The 21,177-nt window shown below is 51.8% G+C and overlaps 9 protein-coding genes across 9 annotated transcripts; 4 read left to right on the plus strand and 5 right to left on the minus strand.

Annotated features, from left to right (window-relative positions):
* Nucleotides 1-702: 702 nt before the first annotated feature.
* Nucleotides 703-2,929, minus strand: N7477_005953 (Rad21/Rec8 N terminal domain protein; the record flags this gene model as incomplete). The annotated part of the gene is made up of 7 exons (XM_056967616.1): nt 703-1,019; nt 1,082-1,856; nt 1,961-2,210; nt 2,424-2,558; nt 2,611-2,751; nt 2,811-2,847; nt 2,911-2,929. 7 exons carry the CDS (start codon nt 2,927-2,929, stop codon nt 703-705), a joined length of 1,674 nt encoding a protein of 557 aa, XP_056822370.1.
* Nucleotides 2,930-4,026: 1,097 nt separating this feature from the next.
* Nucleotides 4,027-6,769, minus strand: argEF (bifunctional acetylglutamate kinase/N-acetyl-gamma-glutamyl-phosphate reductase; the record flags this gene model as incomplete). Its single annotated transcript, XM_056967617.1, has 2 exons — nt 4,027-4,082; nt 4,135-6,769. The coding sequence occupies 2 exons, from the start codon at nt 6,767-6,769 to the stop codon at nt 4,027-4,029; spliced, it is 2,691 nt and encodes an 896-aa protein (XP_056822371.1).
* Nucleotides 6,770-7,905: 1,136 nt separating this feature from the next.
* On the minus strand, nt 7,906-8,525 carry N7477_005955 (SNAP receptor SNC2; the record flags this gene model as incomplete). Its single annotated transcript, XM_056967618.1, has 3 exons — nt 7,906-7,928; nt 8,027-8,255; nt 8,418-8,525. 3 exons carry the CDS (start codon nt 8,523-8,525, stop codon nt 7,906-7,908), a joined length of 360 nt encoding a protein of 119 aa, XP_056822372.1.
* A 2,259-nt stretch (nt 8,526-10,784) lies between these two features.
* On the plus strand, nt 10,785-12,790 carry N7477_005956 (DUF4246 domain-containing protein; the record flags this gene model as incomplete). Its single annotated transcript, XM_056967619.1, has 5 exons — nt 10,785-10,847; nt 10,897-10,976; nt 11,026-11,104; nt 11,150-12,127; nt 12,182-12,790. 5 exons carry the CDS (start codon nt 10,785-10,787, stop codon nt 12,788-12,790), a joined length of 1,809 nt encoding a protein of 602 aa, XP_056822373.1.
* Nucleotides 12,791-13,212: 422 nt separating this feature from the next.
* Nucleotides 13,213-13,573, minus strand: N7477_005957 (uncharacterized protein; the record flags this gene model as incomplete). Its single annotated transcript, XM_056967620.1, has 2 exons — nt 13,213-13,340; nt 13,420-13,573. The coding sequence occupies 2 exons, from the start codon at nt 13,571-13,573 to the stop codon at nt 13,213-13,215; spliced, it is 282 nt and encodes a 93-aa protein (XP_056822374.1).
* Nucleotides 13,574-15,446: 1,873 nt separating this feature from the next.
* On the plus strand, nt 15,447-15,785 carry N7477_005958 (uncharacterized protein; the record flags this gene model as incomplete). Its single annotated transcript, XM_056967621.1, has 1 exon — nt 15,447-15,785. The coding sequence occupies one exon, from the start codon at nt 15,447-15,449 to the stop codon at nt 15,783-15,785; it is 339 nt and encodes a 112-aa protein (XP_056822375.1).
* A 282-nt stretch (nt 15,786-16,067) lies between these two features.
* N7477_005959 (SEL1-like repeat protein) lies at nt 16,068-18,020 on the plus strand (the record flags this gene model as incomplete). The annotated part of the gene is made up of 1 exon (XM_056967622.1): nt 16,068-18,020. The coding sequence occupies one exon, from the start codon at nt 16,068-16,070 to the stop codon at nt 18,018-18,020; it is 1,953 nt and encodes a 650-aa protein (XP_056822376.1).
* Nucleotides 18,021-19,406: 1,386 nt separating this feature from the next.
* Nucleotides 19,407-20,058, plus strand: N7477_005960 (DODA-type extradiol aromatic ring-opening family dioxygenase; the record flags this gene model as incomplete). Its single annotated transcript, XM_056967623.1, has 2 exons — nt 19,407-19,568; nt 19,648-20,058. 2 exons carry the CDS (start codon nt 19,407-19,409, stop codon nt 20,056-20,058), a joined length of 573 nt encoding a protein of 190 aa, XP_056822377.1.
* A 445-nt stretch (nt 20,059-20,503) lies between these two features.
* On the minus strand, nt 20,504-20,968 carry N7477_005961 (L51/S25/CI-B8 domain-containing protein; the record flags this gene model as incomplete). Its single annotated transcript, XM_056967624.1, has 4 exons — nt 20,504-20,562; nt 20,619-20,651; nt 20,708-20,814; nt 20,883-20,968. The coding sequence occupies 4 exons, from the start codon at nt 20,966-20,968 to the stop codon at nt 20,504-20,506; spliced, it is 285 nt and encodes a 94-aa protein (XP_056822378.1).
* Between the last annotated feature and the right edge of the window lie 209 nt (nt 20,969-21,177).

Here is a 21,177-nt window from a genome sequence, read left to right on the forward strand (position 1 = left end):
TCTAGGCGCCAAGGCCATCTCCAACCGGGCGCGCTCGGTTAAGAGACGCCAAACGCACAGGAGACAGACCGATAGGATATCGATCGAAGAGAAATTAGGTCCAAGAAAAGTGGCAGACGCGCCGAGGCCAAATATCAAAAGGGTCAGCCGCAAAATATACAAAGTTATATACTTCACAGGTATTATTACCTCTCCTCAGTATTGTTGCAAACTGTCGTCCCCGTTCCTGTATCCCGTACTCCGTACGCGATACTGTCAACGTCTGGACTTACGAGAGTTCGAACTTACGGGTTCCTGGTAATGTCCGCAGTAACGCGAGTCTGCGTAAATATTGCTGGCTTACATACATGGATCGCTGATAGATTTTGAAGTTCCGGGTACACCCTTGGGATCTTCCTTGCCTTATCTCTCCCTCAACCCTGTTGCATGAGCTTTTCCGCCTCACCTTGTGTTCTCCATGTTCCCCCACCGACACCTTAAATAAAACGCCGCAATGTCACGCTTTTTCTTTTTCCTTGGCCGCGTGAAATTATCATGTTCCATGCCGGCCTGGGCCAGTCGATAGGTCGAGATGGCCATATCGTAGAATCAGAAATGGTAAAAATAATGGAATGAATAATTAGTCAGTGTAACAATAGATCCCGCGAAATCAGTTGTCTCCGATAAACGCATCGATGTAAGAAGAGAACTGGCGCTCATCGACTACTTTAGCTGCGGTAGTCGCAGCCAGATATTACCGTATTCGCAGCGAGTACTCCATTTTGAAGAGCTTTCCTGATCTTGGAACGGCTCCTGGCCGACGCGGATAACGCCTTGTGTCGCGAGCGTGAGCACGTTCATGAAAGCCTGTGTAGCCACCGGATGCGAGGTCTCCTGAGGCGGGAAAAGAGCTTCAAATTTGATTCGACCGCCTCTAGATGGGAGCATCTTGTCTTTGAGGAAGTCCCAGAAATTCAAGGTGCCTGGGTCAAGCGGCTTGGCGATGCGCCTCTCGCCGTAATCGATGTCATCGATATTTCCTTTGTCCGGGACAGTTCAGCTTCAAGGTATTTGGTAATCTCGAGATCGTCCAGCTCCCCACCGAAGTTCCCTGGGATGTCGAGGCTGCTGTCTCGATCAAGGTTGTGTAGGTAGCCTCGCCCGGCTAGTGGGCTTGCACTCTGGAGTTGCCCGCGGCGTCGTGAGCCGTAGGAGAGCTCGCTTCCGCTTCTGAAGCGCTGGCCCCGTTGGGAGCTCTCAATTGATGTGATGGTATTCCAGGGCATCAAAGGGAGGTCGTCCAGCACGCTAGAGGGTGCGTGGCGCGCAACTTCGACGTCCATAGAGTCAACCTGTTCGTCTCGAGGGCGTACTCGCCGACCCTGCTCTCTTGCATCACTGTCATTTCCGGTATCCTTTGTACGTCTCCGTTTGCGCTCAGCTTCAGGGCAAAGGGCGTAATATAGCTCCTCGCCTGAATAGGACTTGAGCGGGTGAGGTACATGCAGGGGCCAGAGTGGGTTGCCCACCGCGCCGATTCCTTTGCCGAACACCCAGTGAGCTGCATTCTTCTTTGCAATAGTTGGTAATTTGTTCAATTGCTTTTGCTTCAAGGCTTGCGCCATGTTTGCCGTGTACTCATTGTTCCATCGTGCCAGGTCTGTGTTTCGTAAGGCCGTCACCACATCCGTCACAATGACTTTGGCCTCTCTTCGCCTCTGATTCACTCTTCTTTCGTGATTCATTGATTCATCGAGGCCTACAGTTTCAGCTAGATTCTCTTCGCCAGATAAGGTAACTTCAGCTCCGATTTGATCGCCAAGGTCCATCACGTTATCTTTACGAACGAGCCCTGCTTCGTCGTCATTTGCCGTGACCTTTGCAGCACTTCAGTAGCTGTTTCTCGTTTATGATATATCACTGTCACTCACTGTATCCTTTTGGGTCTCTGGCAACTTTGGACACTCGCTTAGCCTTTGACTGGAACTTGTCGCCCTTCTTCTGTGGGCGAAACCCTGCTCGCATCAAATTCAACGATATCACCATTATCATCGAATTCGAAATCAGGATTCAACAGCACACCTTCTTCTTCCATACTCGGCTTCATCTGTTTACCAAACAGACCTTGCTTCTGCGCAGAGCTGTTGATATCATTCATCTTGTCCAGCAAATTGCCTCCGACAAGCTCGTCGTGAGGAAATTCAAGCTGCACCTGCCCATTCTGGGACCCGCTGGAATGACTGATCGCGGGGGGACTTGGACCATATACTAGAGTATTGGCTGGAGGCTTCATCTGTGATCGCGTCAAGTAAGATGAATTCAATGCCCATGCCGGGTAGGCAAGTTTCGGGAAGGAAGGTAGGGTCGTATGGAAGGTTGAGACTTCCCGGTCTGAAACGCATGAGACATAAGCATTCTGGCTGAAAATGAACACAAGAACTTACTTTGACTTTCCAGCGCTGGAGTCGAGAGCAGCACCTGGCGCGATTTTTAGCATGGCCATCATCTTGTCATGCATTGTTTGGGCGTCGAGCAAAGTGTATCCGCACTGTTGGTTAAAGACGCGCGAAACGCCGTATCTATTACAGTCTTGTCATTGAAGGAACTCTACGCCGACCTATGAAAACGTACAGCAAGCTACCTTGCAGTCGTAGCGCCATCGGAGCCCTGGGGTCGATGATGACCCTACATGCGCTTGGCACGTCGACATCTTGGATGGCCCTTCGATTGATTCGTCGCGCGATAGATCGCGAGCCAAGAGTTGCGACAAGCCTGTGTATTTTAGATTTGCGTTAGCCTCAGCATGCTACTGCGATGATAGAGCTGCCTACCAGATAGTTGCGACGCCATGCTCTGGGGAGGTGAGGACTGAAGAGGGTGGTGTCAGTCATCATGCATCTTGAGCTCTCAGTGATGATCCTCAGTACTTACTTTCATGGCTGTAGAACATGGCGAGAGTGGCAATCTCGCCACCGTCAGGTGGGCTGTTCACTTGAGGACTCTTGTATGACCGCTCGTTTGAGGTGGTGCAGATGGAGATGGTATGTGAGATGGAGCAGGTGAAAAGAATGGATGGGAAGAGCTACTTTTTAGCCTTGAGATGAATAGCCGAATTTTGTTAGCCTTCAGACGAAACTGGCGGAGGTAGAAAAATTGGAACGAAATAAATGAATTCTGAAGAAGTGATTGTAAGATGGGTTTCACCTGGATGAAGTTTCTGGAGAGAAGATACTATGCAGATTTCGTTCCTATAAATGGAATATCAGAGAGGAGTCTTGATCTGCCAAGATCCTTGTATTGGACAGCTATCTTTCTGTATAGAGAGTTTCCCAGAGTCAAACCCAGGCGATAGCTAGTTAATCGCCATCGATGGATCAAGCCGTGAGGCTCTTTGTAACCGAATGACGCCAATGACGGCTTCTGATCCATTCTCACATCGTATATTGACTATCGTGTTCTCACCCCTAGAATACTTGGAACCGCTCTCATCAGTCCACAGAGAATGAATCGTGAAAAACCAGCTACCCAATCCAAACAGCGAAGCAAACAAAAGCCCACCCAACACCTGGAGGCATTGAGCAGAAGCTAGGGGAGAATTCAAGACGGGAAAGGATACTGACTTCTTCTTATTGACAGCTTCATCTTCATTTTACGCACAAAAACATCATGAATCTGGTCAGAGTGCAATGATTTACTTTTGTGCTATAACAGATCCCCTCACATGTAGAGAAATCCAGCATCAACATAAAACCTCAACAGAGCCGAAAAAAAATAATCAAACCGAATAATGGAATCTAGAAGCGCAGACAAAAACATGACACCAACATCCAAGAGAAAGACTCTTTTAGGCGAACACAAAGGACAACAAGCACACACAAAACCGAGACCCAATGGGTAGATTAGGAATAGCTAGGAATGAGTCCACGCTAGACCTTCAACATTTCCAACCCGTAGCGATGTATATGATGTATGCGGGTATGAGACAAAATACATAACGGCACACAGAACACCCTATACCTTCTGCTCAGTGGCATATCGACGGGACATTTACTCGAGGGGGATGCCCTCGTACTCAGAGTAGCCAAGAGCAAGGTTCATGTTCTCTGTTGAAAGTGTTAATTTTGCAATTGGGTGTTAGAATGTGCGGAAACTTACGGAGGCACTGAGTGGCGGCACCCTTGAGCAGGTTGTCAATGGTGGCGCAGACGACGACGCGCTTGCCGCTAGAGTGGACAGCGAAGCCACCGATCTCGACGCCGTGACGACCGGCGATGTTCTTGACCAGGGGAGCCTCGCCGGTGATCTTGACGAGCTTCTCGCCGGCGTAGCGGTCCTGGTAAAGGTTGCGAATGTCACGGGATGTCATCTCCTTGGCAAGGGGAATGCTGATGGAGTGATGAATACCCTGGAACCAGACAGCCACGTGGGGGATGAAGGCAATGCTGGCACCGAGCTGGGCGCTGATCTCACGCTCGTGGATGTGATCAGTCAGACTGTAGGGGATAATGTTGTTGGTGAGGAAGTTGACGTCGTTCTTGGGGCTGGGCTTGGTGCCAGCGCCAGAGTAACCGGAGACACCGAAGGTGGTCGGCTGGCCGCCAAGGAAGGGAACGAGAGGAGCAATGCCGAGCTGGGCAGCAGTGGCGTAGCAGCCGGGGTTGGCAATGCGGGTGGCACGAGCAATCTTGGACCGATCAACGAGCTCGGGAAGACCGTAGGTCCACTTGTCGTCGAAACGATAGTCGGCGCTCAGGTCAACGATAACATTACCGCTCTGGGAACCTTCGTCAACGGCATCGACGAAAGGCTTACAGACACCGTTAGGCAGAGCCATCACCCAGCAGTCAATATCACCGTTGGCGGACATCTTGCGGACGTCATCAGGGCTGAGGTTCTCGTAGATAATCTCACGCTTCTCGTAGCCCTGGAGCTTCTTGCCAGCAAGCTCACGGGATGAGACGTGGCGGAGATCCATGTTGGGGTGAGCATTGAGCAGGCTGATCAGAGCCTGGCCTGTGTAGCCACGGGCGCCAATGAGGGCAACTTTGGCGGGCTGGGGGTTAGAAGCGTTCTTCTCACCAAGGGGAGGGTTAGGGTTGGTGGTAGCGTAGGTGCGGAAAGCATTGACAGCAACAGCCGGGCGCTTGGCCCGGGAAGCGCGAAGAACATTGCTGGTGGAAGAGAATGCACGCTTCTGCTCAGCAGAGGCACCGCTAACACCGAAGCCCTTGTTGATGTTGATGGCGGCCTGGTGAGCGCGGTGAAGGCGGTTCTCAAGGTTGATATCACCGAACATCTGGCGGCCGTTCTTAGTGAACTCCTGGACGAGCTGCTTCACCTCATCGCCGGTCTCAACACCGTACCAGAACAGAACCTGGCCATCACGGCTCAGGCTACCGTCGGCCTTGTCGAAGAACCAAGTCAAGTTCTCGTCGTCTTCCTTGACGGTCCAAGCCAGCTTGGCGAAGTCTTTTTTGAGGCTGGAGAAGACATTATCAGCTACATTGGTCAACCAGCCGGACTTGGTAATGGTAAAGGTAGCAAGCTGAGCGATCTCAGAGTCCTTCTGGGGCAGGACAACAGCGAGAGCGTCCATGGGGTCATCGTAGTAGATCTTGAAGTCGCGCTCCTGCAGGCCCTCAACATAACGGTCAACGACGGCGCGAGCATCCAGGCCCTCCCGGTCACGGACGAGCACATCTTTCAGGGCCTGAAGATCCTGGAACTGAGACAGAGAGGTGTTGACATTGATCTTATTGCCGCGGCGAATCAGGGTACCGGCACCGGAGTCGGTGAACAACTCCTTCTGAAGATCGGCGGGGTGAATGATGGCAACACTGGAGGAGCGGGGAAGGTCGTTCAAGAGTTCCTTCATCTCCTTGATCTTCAGACGAGTACCGTGACGCACCCACCACTGAGTCATCAGGTGGTCGTACTCCTCGTCAAGGTTGATGGCGGAGATTTTCTCACCGGTGTCACCGTTGAACAGACCACCCTTCTCGGCAAGGTAGACGATCTTCAGAGGCTGCAGCGCGCGAGCTAGCTCCCCGGCAGCGACATCGGCGTTGACGTTAAGAACCTGCCCATCGGGAGTCTCAGCCATGGAGGTCAGAATGGGGAGGCAGCCAGCGGCAATAGCCGATTCAATAGGCTTCTTGTCGACACCATTGATCTTGCCAACCAGGTTGTACTTGGCCTTGTCGAGGTAGTCGGCAGAGAAGACGCCCGCGGTGATGGGGCGGGCACGGATACCCTGACGTTCCAACTCCTCAACCAACTTCATGTTCTCCTCAAGGAACAACTTTCGTGCCAACGACAAAGTCTTGCCATCAGTCACCCGGATTCCATCCTCGAATTGGGGCTCGACACCGGCGGCTTCCAGCATGCGATTGAGCTGGGGACCGGCGCCGTGAACGACGATCGGGTACAGACCGACATGGTTGAGGAAGGCGAGCGCGGACGAGAGGGTCTGGAGGTGCTCGGTGATAATGGCACCACCGACCTTAATGACGGCGAACTGCTGGGAGGAAACGGAAGTGAAGTGGGACAGGTATTGCTGGACCTCACGCTTGGAACCGATGTTACTCAGCAGTTGAACAACGGTGCTGCGCGTGGAGCTCAGGTGAGGTTCGGCCGAACGAGAGTAAGCACGCCCCTGGCTAAGAGGAGTCGACACCGCACGGGCAGCGACACCTCGCAACGACGAGACTTGAGGTGCGGAGATCGATCGGAGGGGCTTGGTGGAAGCTCTCCGCACGGCGGAGCGAAGGGACAACATCTTCACCAGCATGCGGCAGCTTCAATTGGGACTGGCGAAACAAACCCCGGGGGGATCCCCTGTTGCAGAGAGTGTATAGGGTGGTGGGAAGGTGGAAGGTGGAAGGTGGAAGTGTGACTAACTGAGGGAGTCAAGTGAGTTTTTACAGATTATCGGCCGGCCGTCGGAGCGATAAGTGGCCCAATGACGAGGTCGGGCGGTGGGCCTCTTTTCCAACTAGCGAGCGCGATTTGCACTGTCTATTTCTGGTTCCGTCGGCGAGAAATTTACCGGTGCGAATCAGATAAATCTGGAAGAAAACGAAAATGGAGAAATGGGACTGCACTGATCGTAGTCAATCTGCTACCTTATAGGGTCCCTGAGTGGGAGACATTGGCCCTTTTCAACCGCATCTTTGTCTGACCTAAGAACGGCCCTAAGGGACACTAAGGAGCAGGAAGGACAAGGTTCTACACGCATCCTGCAAGGTCAGCATTAGATCTCTCAGGTCTACAAGCGAGTCTGAGACTTCCAAAAAGCCCACCTGAATGTCGGAGAATCCTAGAAACGTCACCCAGCTTGGGTCTAGTGCCAGTTATCTGATCCTGCCCGCGTCTCTTACTCGTCTCCCGCTATCCACTTCCTCCACCCGATTGTCTTAGTCTCGGCCTTCTTCGCTTCATTTCGTCCTTCCAACAAAAGCGCTTATTCCCGATGGGCTTTGTGACTGTTCTACGATCTACGGTGCGTCAAAGTGGGCTGATGTTTCTTGATTTTGCCACGGAATGGCGTCCACGAGGCGGGTCACTCAAGGACACACAGATCCAAAAGAAGAAGGCGAATACAAGAGGATTAGTGGACCCGATGCACAGAGAAATTCGTGACGGTAAAATAGTCGAGCATGGCATCGCGGTATCATTTACATCTTTCACCCGACAAAATCATTTATGAGGCTCAACCACATTTGGCAGTACAGAGGCTTTCGTCGAAAAACGCAGAAGGATTTGGTCATTCAAAACACGCCCAAAGAACAAAACAGCAGGAGGTATTAGCAGGCTGGAAACCGACGGAGCTCCATGGCCTCAACGTTAAAAAACCCGGTTAAAAAAGATCATAGCCCACGTTTCCCAAACCAAAACAGAAGTCGCGTAATGCAGTGAATGCATGGCTCAGTGAGTAGTCTTGACGACCACTGGAAAGCAAACTGTTAGTGTCTCAAATCCCACTATGCAGGATCCGAACCCCATGTTGGGATCAACCGGGGTCGGCTGGAATTTGCTCCCGACTTACCAGGCACGATAATAACCACCAGGAGGACAATCACACAAATCACCAGGCATACGCGCATCTTCATGTCCTTCCACCACATCTGCTTGCGCACACGGTTGGCACCCCGGCGGAAGCCCTGGGCCGATACCGCCAGGTTGTCCGTCTTGTCCTGCAGAGAGTCGAGGCGCTCACCACGCTGGGAGACCTTGTTGATATTCTCGCGCATCACACCGACGGTGTCGTCGATTTGCTAAAGGGGTGAGACATGTTAGTCTTGGTTGCCGGGTGAACCTCGCGAGTCCTGGTCAATACAACAGAGCAGCGCATGTTTCCCGCGACACGAAAGGTGAAGCGACGACATGTCTGATGTCGCCTGGGAGCTCGGTCGATGCGAAAAGGGAAGTGGACGAACCGCTTGCAATGCGGCAGTGCGCTGGTTGCCATTCTGCGACGAGGAGGCCGCGGTGGCCCCGTTGGCGCCGGCCGGGATGTAGGGATCGTAGGGGGCTTCGTTGGTCATCGTGAAGTGGAAAAGCTGGTGCCAAAAGTCTTAGATATGATTTCGCGAAAGGTCGATAGAGACCAGGCTACCTCGTTGGGCAGTCAGGGTCGCTTTGTTTTGAACGGGGGAAACCAACCGAGCTCGGTGGCTGCTAGACGTGAAAGGCGTCAGACGAGAGGATCGAGAAAAGAGTAGCAGCAGGTAAATAGAGATCGAGGAAACAAGAGATTCGTGGGTAGCGATTAGGGACGAACGTAGGCTGGCGAAGCTGACAAGTTGGAGTTGCCGCTGATGGCGGGTTTCGCTCAGAGTCACGTGAGCGTGGCGCTGTCTCAAGCCTAAGCAATTCTCTCTTTTTTTCCCTCTTTCAGTGGCTCATTTAGACTGCCGAATTTGTTTATGACTGACTGCGGAGTTCTTCTGTGGGCCCATAAGTTAGAGGGAGTTATGGATATGAAGCGCAATCTACTACAAACAGACCCATGTGGAGGAGCTCATTGGTCGGCGTTGAAGACCCTGAAAGAAGTCCTTCATCTGTTGCTACAAAGCTCATTCAGAAACCTTGATCTTGCTCTTTGTTACTTACTTCAGTTTGGTCGCAGTGGCTAAACTTGGTCGTTCAAAAGTGGCTGCCTATTCATCCAACCTTGACGAAGGGCAGTTGCTTAAGGGACGGAAGCTAAACATAGTAACATGCTCCGCGCGGAGTCGCAATGCCGCCTTCAACTCCGGATCCCATCGGACACCGAACTTGTTGCTGATAACCACAAAGGCACGTGTAACACTTCAGACAAGGTTGTACAACCTAATGATGTTCTCCGCCCCTGGAGATTCTTGGTGCAGCATGACACCCTCGGCACTTAAAGTTGCCGAACGCCGAGACCCGATTTATGGAGCCGATGATCCCTGCGAGATCGCACGACTTAGCCTCATTCCTGCAGCCTTGATGGTTGTCCAGTACCCAACGACGGTCCAACACCCAGTAATGTGTTGCAATTGATCGCGATGGTTTTTCCGGGAGTAATGCTCCGTCCATGTGGCGAATTTGCCGGGATATGCTCTTGAGGCCCTGTCTCGCCCTTGCAGCCTGCATTTCTCCCGTGTAGTTGATACCGTGTTCCCCGTCTAAACCACTGAACTTGCGCCACCTAATGGACTCTACGAAACGAGATCTTTGGCTCGATGCGCACCCCACCAAGTCCCTCGCCCTTTCTCGGGTGCCATCTCCGGGACTCTGTAGCGTCTCCACCTTGCCACGATAGCCACGGGGCGTGCCTCTAAGCCATTCGAATGAGGCAACCCTATTCCAGCCTGCCAATCTCGATTCACCGTCTGCCAGTGATTCGACCATGCGGGGCTTTGCTTTCGGCCCCATGCATAGTGCACGCCCCGGCTGAGGTGGTTCATAAAGCTCATTAATCCTACTGCAGCTTCGAGCTTCCTTCCAAGTCTTTGTAAATCGCGCAACTCCAATGGCCTTTTCGCCTGTGTGCTGTTTGCGCCTGGACCCCTTTTCAATTTGGGTCTCCCTCACCTCGAGATCAAGATATCAAAATACCATAGCACCAGCTGTCCGTCCGTCAGTACTGTGACTTCAGCAGTATTCAAGCCTTGATGTCTCTCTTTAACTTGGAAGAGGGATAAGATATCATTGATCTCATGATGAGGCTAGCAGCCTGACGGGGCACGTTTGGATGGTCTCTGGGAGGCCCCTTTCCCTTTCCCCCAGTCAGTCATCAATAAAAAACATGAGGAGAGAGAACAACTCTTTTGTCTAAAACAAAGAAATGAGGCTGAGTAGTAGGATTAAATGGAGTCTAAAGTTTAGTTTTGAAGAAATCAGACTCGAACGCGTCTTCATTGGAGGCTGCAAACATATGTTCAGGCGAAAGAAGTGCTCCCGGATCAGTCGACCATCTTATCCAATCGAAAATTGGAATGTTCATTTTCAAACGAAGACGCTGCCGTGAATCAACGTCCTAATTTTTCTAGTAGCGCGATTGCCGTTGTCGCGCCTTCTCTGACTCTCAGGAAGAGTTCCATATCCGCCAAAGCTGTAAAATGGTCATTGGAGCGGCAATCTCGGAGTGTCAGTGAGCGAAGATTGAAAATTAGTATAGACGACCAAAAGGCCAGTAGCGCGGTGTGTGGAGCCTGTTTCTGCCTGGAATTGTCGAATTCTGCCTGTCGCCGGGTGGAGGCCGGCAGTCTATATGTACTAGGCGGCCCTCTGGACCCTGGTTCATTCTTTCCCAGCCTTTAGACTCCTGACTCCTCATGGCTTTGCAACAGGAGCGATTTGATCTACCGGGGTTTACGCTCCCTTTGGACTGTGTCAGAGTACATTTAAGGATCTATCATCTGAAGGAGCAGCGTGCTGACGAATTAGCATGAAAGCAACAATGATGGTATTTTTGACAGGGACTGGCTTTTTCCCAACGCACTTGAGGAAGAGGGTGACGCCGACGGGTAAATGAAGCACGCTCTTCTCCTCTCATACTGTGCTAACTGACCTGAGCTTTCTGTATACCTTCCGCGAGATTCTGATGATGAGGGTGATGAACACCATCACCGATAAACCAGACTGGGAACGAAAGGTATTACTGCTACTCATACGTGCCTTTCTTCGCTTAAACGTTTAGGTTTTCAATGAAGACATCACCAATAAGTGGCGAAAGGAGGTGTCCGAAAGTGGGCAAGGTGTTTCCAAAGCCATGATGGACTGGATCGTCAAAGAGCTACAGTGGAAGACTGACGGCCTCAAGAAAGACTGCTTCATCAGTGTCTTTGACAACGGTGTGGTTAAGTCGGACTGTGCAATCTCAGAGGACCTCAAACGGCAGCTCATGGAAGGAGCGGCACCTTTTGAAAATATTCCAGAAGACCAAAAGGACTATCATCCCGGCTCTGACAATCAAGTCCTTGATCTCGTGCACCAATCACTTTTCCCACTTGTCTACGGTCGCACCCACATCCTCCGAGACAGAGTCATCGGCCTGGATGATTGTCTGAATAGCGTTGGCCAGGGAGAAGTGCTTCCGGTACCACCAAGGCCCAAATTGCCAGTCCGGTATCATGCACAAAGCCGCGAGCCGTACCCAATTAGCTGGAAATTCCAATGGCTTCCATGCGACGTTGAATTCAACAGGTCGGAGCCCGGATCTGAGCCCGAATGTCGCATTACTTCCTACATAAACAACGTTCACCCACTTGAGCACAAAGCTCTATATCGTGCCATCGAGAAGATCCTTGATCGGACCATTCCGCTCTGGAACCAGAGTTTGACGCGATCTTCTCAATGGGGAGAAAGAATCGCGGATGCAGACCAGTTCTACTACGCCGGTGAGCATGAGGAACCGGAGCCGGTCCAAGGTGAAGATGAGGACGAAAGGGTCTACTGGGATCGTCGCGAGGATTGGGCTGCTGCTCGCTTGTTCGTGCTCCCAGAGCCACATGCGGAATTTAGGCCACCGAATCAACACCCTGTCGAAGAGCGTCTTGATCTTCGGAAGAAGTTCAAAGATACCGGACTTCAGGTTATTGTGAAGCTAGCGAATATCGAGCTCACACCCGACAAACCCGAGTACAATGGAGGGAACTGGCATGTCGAGGGACAACTTGTAAGACTTCCACATGCATTATTCGAGTCTCGGACTAATCTTTTTTTTTTTCAGAACGAACGAATCTGCGCAACAGCCATCTACTACTACGCCAGCGAGAACATCACTCAGAGCACTCTCTGTTTTCGCCATCGCACCGGAATAGATCTCACGGACGGGTTTTCCTATGAACAACACAACCACTATTTCCTCCAGCAGATCTTTGGATTCCCAGGCAGAGGAACAAACTTCGGGGACAATCCCAATGGCATGACGCAGGAGCTTGGAGAGGTCGTGTGTCGTGAGAACAGACTACTCACTTTCCCTAATGTTCTTCAACACCGTGTATCTCCATTTTCCCTGGCCGATCGATCAAGGCCTGGCCATCGCAAGATTCTGGCGTTATTCCTTGTTGATCCGCACGTGAGAATCATTTCGTCGGCCAATATCCCGCCACAGCAGGAAGAGTGGAGTCAGGGACGACAAGGTCTGATTGACGGGCTTCTACGTGAGCGATTGCCAGTCGAGTTGCAGGAAATTGTGCGCAAGGATATGCCAAAGTCGACTATGTCTTTGGAGGAGGCGAAGAGATATAGGTTGGAGCTGATGGAAGAAAGGAGCGTGAAGAGTGAAGAGCATAATCAGGTATTTACTAGTGGAGAGTTTTTTCTCTGCGAGCACTAGATGGTAGTTCTGGATGGGATAGTCAAGAAATTACTCAGTACGATCATATTATAAAAAGGTAGGGATGATAATCAAGCAGATATACAGAGCCTCAAATAATAGCAGAGGCGCCTCTTTGCAAGAACGCGATAAGCAAATATCGTACACACCGTAGAGATCGTCCATCGGATTCAGCAAGACTGCTCCATTGACTCGTTAAGAGTAACTTCTCACCAGGAGGGGAGGAAGGGTATTTTGAGATCGACAAGAATAGATGCAGTCGAGAAACGACAAAACATTTGGCGACAGGTTCGGCGAAGTCGAAGAAGAGCGGTTGTTAAGGAGCAAGATTCCGTCAAGTCATGGAGACGAGACCATGCGAATTCACGACAGACGTTGTAGATAAATGATCGAGTCGCACAGCCTGCAACCTTTCGTGGCAATCATTTCTCGCCCAGCAACTCCTTCCGCATCTCCTCCCGCTGTACCCGAGTCTCCTCTTTGGCGCGACGGCGCTGCGCATCTATGATTGCTTGCTTGGCGTCCGCCTCTTCTTTCGCGGCGAACCAGACTTTAGGTGATAGTCGTGTTAGCCTGGTGGCTCCATGATGACTCGAATAGTAACAAGTCGGTTCATTCCGTCAACATACTGGACTTATCTGATTTGGACCACTCCTTCAGCTTGGTAACATAGTCGTCGAATTCCTGCTCCTTGGCAGTTCCCTGCTCCTGGCTGCGCTTCTTCAGTTCCGGACTGTACCGCTTAACGAGCTCTTCATCACTTGGCCGGAGCCATTGAACCATCGCTGGTCCACCAACACACAGAGCGAGACCACTGAGATCAGATACGTCAGCCACTTGTCTGTAGCGGATGCTGGTCGCATGCCTCACCCGATGGCCGTCTTGGCCCAAATTCCAGCGCGAGACATCGTGGATACTCTGTCTCTCGGTAAATCGGATGTGTCGGAGATATTTGAACCCGCTGACGTGGAGCAAAAGAGGGGTTTGGAGGATTTGTTTCTGTGAGACATCATCGGCATCATCGGAGCGCTCATTTGTTGCCGGCGGTGTGGCGCAAATGCGGCTGTGCGTGGCGCAGCATCTGTTGGTGTCTCAAGTTGTGACTTTCCATCCTGCTTCCATCCTTCTATTGTCTTTGTCTCCCCACGTTAATGAGGCAGCATCTTACGGCATTACACGTCAGATGGACCTCTGATATATCCATAGTCAAGCTGTTCTCACCCATCATGGACTCGCGGTACTGGCGTTTATGTATATTTTCCGGACCCGCGGACAATCTATGGCTTTACCATGAAGTTGTGGCCTTCTAACTCTTGGTCATTGCCAGAAACACTATGTAACCTGATCTCTCGGACCGAATTTGGTTCTCGAGGATCATTGAAAATCGTACCCTCCAAATTTGAGACCCCTCTACTCAAGTATATCCTCCTGGGATCTTTTAATGCAATGATGGCCAACATTGCAGGAAGGAAACTGTCAAGAGTAATGTGGAAAGTGAATTAGATTCTGCGAGCTGATTCAGCTTCTATATAGTCTGATTGAAAGGTCTAAGCAAAACATGAAGGTCACCTAGACATATTGTCATCAGGCGTATTTATTTACCGAGGCGCATCTTTTCCTAAAAGTCACAACGTGCCATTCCAACAGCTCGCTAGGGTCAATAATCTACTCTTGACAACAGGATAGTCAACACATAATCGTGACGTCGCTATACTCTGATCTTTTTTTAGTGCCCGAAGAGAACTGTGACATTCTTTGGCTCAATACTTGATCCATGGTAACCAGGACACTGGAATTTTGTGATTAGATATATGTAGCTCGACCGCGACCAAGGAACATTCATCCACAGTTCTGAGAAGAAGTGATTTTGTCTCACCGCGACCGTCGTCGAAAAGGGACGCAAAACGGATGTGCTGCGGAAGCCTGCGAAAAAGTGGGGTCAACGGCACTGAACCAGTGCAAAGTGGAAAATTGAATGGGCCTTGTGGTTTGAGCTAGGGTCCACGCATAAAATTTGTATGCAGATATACCAGACTCAAAGGTGCTTCCAGGCAGCATTTTGCTGCTAGGTCGTATTCGTATGAAACTCTTCCTAAACCTCAAAGCCCCAAGATTGTGCTCCAATTTGCAAGTCAGCGGGGCCGTGACTGGCTTGCGTCGGTCCCGTTCCGCAGAGCCTTACCCAGTTGAGCTAGTCAGGCACCGAGAAGACCCCCGATTCCCCCTAACCGAATCAGCTAGAATAGCGACTCGGATCGTGGCGAGTAAATGTCTCATGAAAGCGAGGCGCAGTCCAACTGAACCGTCAGACAGCGCCAAGAGTCACGGTGAAGCACCAAGTGAAGCGCGCGGAGGTAAATGACGGCGTTCCGGTGGGCCTCGCATTTATTAAAGTCACCTGTCTTCCTTCCTTGCCCCCTCAACCTCTCCACCCCGCTTAACTCTGTGTTCGGGAATTCTTCGATGTCTACGGTAGGTCCCGTGCGCGCACTTTTGTACTCCTGGGGGCACGTGGTCTACGCCTTCAGATTGTGGACTGAACTCGTGGACTAATGGTGTGCAGTGACCGGGCACCCTCCTTGCATGCGACCAAACTTGCGCTGATTGCGAACTCACGGAGATCTTGAGAGAATCAACCTGTCCACGCCCCTGAGCCATGGCCTACCCAGCCCCGTCAAGGCCTGCTCAAAGGCCGCCGCCTTTGAGGCAATATAACCAGTCCCCGGCCTCGCCAGTAGTACCCCCCGGCCCCTACGCGCAAGATGCGCGCTTCGGACCCGATTATACCGCTGCAGGCTACGCACCTGAGCCAGCATATGAAGACCCGGCCTACGGTTACTCGAATTCTCCAATGTCTCCCCCGAATGCGTCAGCGCAACCGCGAACAATGCGCCCGCCGCCGCAGGGCGGACGACCTCCAGTCGGAGATGATGACCGGCGCGGCTACCCTGAAGGAAGACCGCCCTCAGAAAAGCGCTCAAGAAGTGGTAGGTGAAGCCGAGATTCCTTCCCCAATAGACTGCCATTGACTGTAAGCAAAGCGGCTGGCCGTCGCCCCACAGGCGCGGGCTCTACCTTCGATAACCCATTTCCCGCCGTCCCTCCCGGTAGAGACCCCAGAGACCCCAGAGACCCCAGAGATCCTAGAGACCCCAGAGACCCCAGAAGCCGCGGTCCTCCTTCTCGAGGCCTAGAGAAAGGAATGGCTGCAATGGATATCAACAGCAGACCGCCCCCGCGTCCACATACTTCGAATTCAAACGGCCGACGACCAGATATGCGAGGACCACCTCCGCGCGGACCGCCGTCTAGCAGAGGAAGAGGAGGCTACTATCCCGGCCCCTCACGCTCTGCCAGCGCCGCACGGATGGGAGAGCCTCCCATAGCCCTGCCTGGTCGAAGTGCGACGATGCCTTCTGGGGCCCCTCCTATGATGTATCCGGCAGGGCCCCAGCAGACGTTCTCAGACTACGACTATGCAAGCAGTCCGATCAGTCCAGTTGAGGCTCCTCTACGTCCTAGCACGGCCGGGGGAATGCGACATCCACCGCGCCCTATTAATGAAATCGATCCGGGACTAATGATACCGCCACCGCCTGATCCATCCAATCGAGTATCTTACGCACCCAAGGAATTCTTGGACAGTTACTATGAGAGTGGCGACGAACCAGAGATGCCGAACTTCGATGCCATGCCGCAAACGCACATGGGTCCGATTGATGAGATGGGATTGGATACCCCGAGGCCAGCCGTGCAGACGCCCACTTCTCCGCCTGTCACATCACCAAGCGGCGCATACTCTCCTTATACTCCAGAATCGGCATCTGGAATCCCGCAATCGCACTTGCAACCCAATATGGGCAATGCAAGTGGCCCTAATCAGTTCGAAAATGCCGGTTTCCACTTTGATATCCCTACAGAACCACCCCGCCAGCCGGAAGGATACATTCCTAATAGCTACGAAGCGAACGGTGCTGGTCCGTACCAAAATCAAGCCAGAGCACCTGAACCTCAGCATAACCCCGATGCTTTGCCCGTTCATCCAACACCGTTTCGTCCGGGCCTTGATCAAAAGCCTCCTCCAATCCGCCTATACAACACCGCACCCATCACTGCTTCCGCGCCTGCGCCAACTCCCACCGTGGGTCCACAGCCTGCACGTCCAGTGAGTATGGGACCTACGCCTGTTACGCAAGAAGAATTGCAGCAACTTCAACAGAAAGTGCGCGGCAACCCTTCCGACCAAGCTTCTCAACTTCTCCTCGCTAAGAAGCTAGTGGAAGCCGCTACTGTTCTTATTGGAGATAATAATCGACTTGACCCTAAGACGAAAGCCAAGGCAAAGGAGAAGTATATCATGGATGCACACAAGATCGTGAAGAAACTCGTTCAAGCCGGCTACGCAGATGCACAATTCTACCTGGCTGATTGCTATGGCGAGGGTCAGCTAGGGCTGGAAGCCGACCCCAAAGAGGCCTTTGCCTTGTATCACTCTGCTGCTAAAAGCGGCCATGCTCAATCTGCTTACCGTGTTGCTGTCTGCTCCGAGATTGGCCAAGAAGAAGGCGGTGGCACCAAGCGGGATCCATTCAAGGCCGTGCAGTGGTACAAGCGTGCCGCGGCGTTGGGCGATACCCCGGCGATGTATAAGATGGGCATGATTCACTTGAAAGGCTTGCTGGGTCAAGCCCGAAACCCTCGTGAGGGCGTTTCATGGTTGAAGCGTGCTGCTGAGCGTGCAGACGAGGAGAACCCCCATGCGCTTCACGAGCTGGCTCTCATGTATCAAAACGCCGGTGGAAACGACGTCATTATCCGTGATGAGAAATACGCCAACCAACTATTCCACCAAGCCGCGGACCTGGGCTACAAGTTCTCGCAGTTTCGACTGGGCACAGCCTACGAGTATGGTCTTATGGGCAATCCAGTCGACAATCGCATGAGTATCATCTGGTATACCCGTGCCGCCGCTCAGGGTGAGCATCAGAGTGAACTCGCTCTCAGTGGTTGGTACCTTACTGGTTCCGAAGGCATTCTGCAGCAAAATGACACGGAGGCCTATCTTTGGGCTCGCAAAGCAGCCACTGCTGGTCTTGCCAAGGCAGAGTATGCCATGGGATACTTCACTGAGGTTGGAATTGGCGTGTCTGCGAATCTGGAGGACGCAAAGAGATGGTACTGGCGTGCAGCTTGTGAGTCTTTTCTGAATCCTTGCAACAACTATCGTTAACACATTTCTTAGCTCAAGGATTGCCCAAAGCCCGGGAACGTCTCGAGGACCTCAAGAAGGGGGGGAACTCGGATGGAAAAGACCCGTCTCTCACGCTCAGCCGTCAACAAGCAAACCGATGGCGACTGCATCCTCATGTAAATCTTCAATTCTTCTTATCCTACTTTTTCTTTACCTTGAGTCCACACGGACTCCCATTGCATGTATCTTCCTAATGACTGGCGCATGATGATGAACCGACCCTGGTTCGGATGGACCATCTTGGGCTCGGGCTGTACAATTTTGCTCCTATCTTTTCACCCAAGGGATTTTTTTTGATGGTTGCTGGTGGTTTGCTTGTAGTTCTTGGCGCGTGTGTGTTGAATTCGAATCCTGACTTACGGAAAGACATGACTGGTACGGGATACGATGGGAATTTAATACCCTGGAGCCGGGCCTGACTATCGCATTTAGATGATGGATTGCCAACAGATTTTGTTCCATGCCTCTGCTTCTAGTATGCCGACGTATATAACCACCATTTTTACGCATTGTCTTGGGACTTTCCTTATCTTTAGACGTTGAAGCTGCAAGAGTATATCCGGATTTCCGAGCGGACGCATTCCGCGCTGACACACTTTTCGGGTCGGCTTATGCCATCGGGACTCCTGTACTTCCGAAAGGGCCTGAGATTTAAACCACACCTTATGGCTGATTATTATACCTGCATTCTATATGTTTCTATAGCGCCACTTTCTCAATTACACGCTTCGACTTCTTAGAGCTTGGGTGCATTGCGCAATCCAAAACTTGAGCGATATATGTCTTCTGAAGCTCCATCGCAGCATCCAAATCATTCACCAGGGTCCAGAAGCGACAATCGCAAAATACTTTTCATCTCTCTCCTTCCTCTGGTCATCGCCGCGCTTATTGCATTTTTCGCGCGCGATACCGCCACAGTGTCTAGCTTCCGCCGCCTCTTCGGATCTTCCACCCGCGCCGCTCGCTCGGTAGCTCCCCTCTCAGCATCCGCATCTGTCGCAGCAGCAGCGTCTGCAAAGGCTAGGGTCACTCCAGAACTCGAGAGTTCTACGGCCAGCATGAAAACCCCAGTTTATTTCCTGAGCCATGGCGGGGTGCGTCATGATTCACACCTCATACATTCTATCTTGAATTTCTTACTGATTAAGAGACTACATGTAGCCTAATGTCATGTATGATATCGAGCACCCAGCATACCGCAAGCTCGGAGAGATCGGGCGCGAGATCACTACCAAGGTTAAGCCCCGTGCGGTGGTTGTCTTCTCGGCGCATTGGCAGGGTGGAAAAGACACCATCTATGTCAACACGGCTGAAAAGACGAATCTGATCTATGAGTAAGTTTGAAAACCCGGATCCCCTGCGCACATGATTAATCAGGATCATTTCAGCTTCTATGGTTTCCCAGACCACTACTACAAAGAGAAATACCCCAACATCGGCAGCAAGGAAGTCGCGCATAAAGTCCTCGATCTGCTTAAGGAAGCCGGAATCGAAGCCAAAGGCGTAAACCGTGGCCTCGATCACGGTGTCTGGGCAAGTTTCAAGTGTGGTCCGTACAATCCCCTTCTAGACTTGAAACCTCCAAAAGACTAATTACCTCTTCCAGCCTTCGAACCAGAACAAAACCCCCCTAAACATCCCAATCGTCCAAGTCTCCCTCTTTGATACCGAGGACCCTATCCAACACTACCGGCTCGGCCAAGCCGTCTCCCGCCTCCGCGAAGAAAACATCCTTATCATCGTCTCGGGAATGGCAGTTCACAATCTGCGCGATATGCGCTTTACTTGGGGTAATCCGCGCCCTTTGCCGTACGCTGTCAGTTTCGATGAGGCGCTCAAGGAGGCTGTTACTTCTGTGCCGGATGAGCGGGAGCAAGCTATGGCTGCGTTGCTCAAGAGACCTGACGCACGCCAGGCACATCCGACCTTTGATCATCTGCTTCCTATTCATATTGGGGCAGGTGCGGCAGGGCTGGATTTGGGCAAGAGAACTTGGGCATATCTGAGGGCAGTATGAGTTGGTCACAATTTAGGTTTGGGGAGGTCGGAAATGCTAGTTCTTCGTAATCATGATAGTGTTCGTTGAAAATGATTGTTTCAAAAATTGAGACTTTCGGATGCTTGAGTGTGTTTTGAGAGGAATTGAGTTGTTGAAATGGAAAACATAGATTGGATCCGGATTGGGCCGGCTGAAGGGCTCATTGAGCCCTGTGTATTGGTGCTATATATCCAGTTAAATTGGCGCATCATAGTAGTGCAAAACTGCGAAAAACCGCATTTGTAACCACTTGAATCAATGAGCCGCTCAATGCGGACGGAAAAGAAAAAAACGAAAGTGCGAAAGACTTCGAAGCGTGTAGTCAATTGGGACGAATTCGTCGAATTTCATCTATAGGTACACTTTGTAGAACGGATAGAATCGCGGCAAGGACATAAGACAGAGGTGCTAATGGGATATGTCGTTATGAGCTCTGCTTCACCAGGTTGGTGATGCGCTCTTCGATCTGCGAGTCGGACAGGCCTGGTTTGAGTTAGCGATTTAGTGCTTTTGCTTCGGTTGAGGCCGGGAATGCGAACCGGACAGCGCTTCTTGCTTCTCCTTGCCAAGCTCTGTGCGGTCAACGGTGTTAGCTTTATCCTGTTCCTTCGATTGCGTCCCGCCATACCGTATCTGGCGAATACTCGCGGCTCGGTGCCCGAGGCCTCGCGCATCATGATAGGAGTGTGGGGATTGTGCTTCTTCATGGTAGGGTAGGCGCGGTGAAGGAAAGACCTGTAGCACGAGTTAGCCAGTGCAATGGGTGGGTTGGTGTTGCTGGACACGGAGACATGTGGACATACCTTACAGGCGCGCTGGCCTCAGAGGTCTGGCAGAAAAGGAAGCGGAGCTCCTTCAGGCCCTTGGTGAAGACGTACTTGCCAGACATGGTGACAGTATGGCAGGTCGGAATTGGAGGATGAGACAACTTTGGAGGGACGAAAGGATGTCTGATTCACCGCGGCGATGATTCGCCCGGCAGACCGTGACTGCCACCAGTCCTGATCGGGTTTAGCGCGGATAGCTTACCTCAGCGGGAACAGCACCGCTTGAATGCGACGAGTACGAGTGTCGCGAGCTTGATTTGATTGCTTGGAT

The sequence above is a fragment of the Penicillium maclennaniae genome, assembly GCF_028827695.1.
Source record: "Penicillium maclennaniae strain IBT 15551 chromosome Unknown utg000005l:1.0-2652337.0:1.0-2654196.0, whole genome shotgun sequence".
NCBI classification, from domain to species: domain Eukaryota; kingdom Fungi; phylum Ascomycota; class Eurotiomycetes; order Eurotiales; family Aspergillaceae; genus Penicillium; species Penicillium maclennaniae.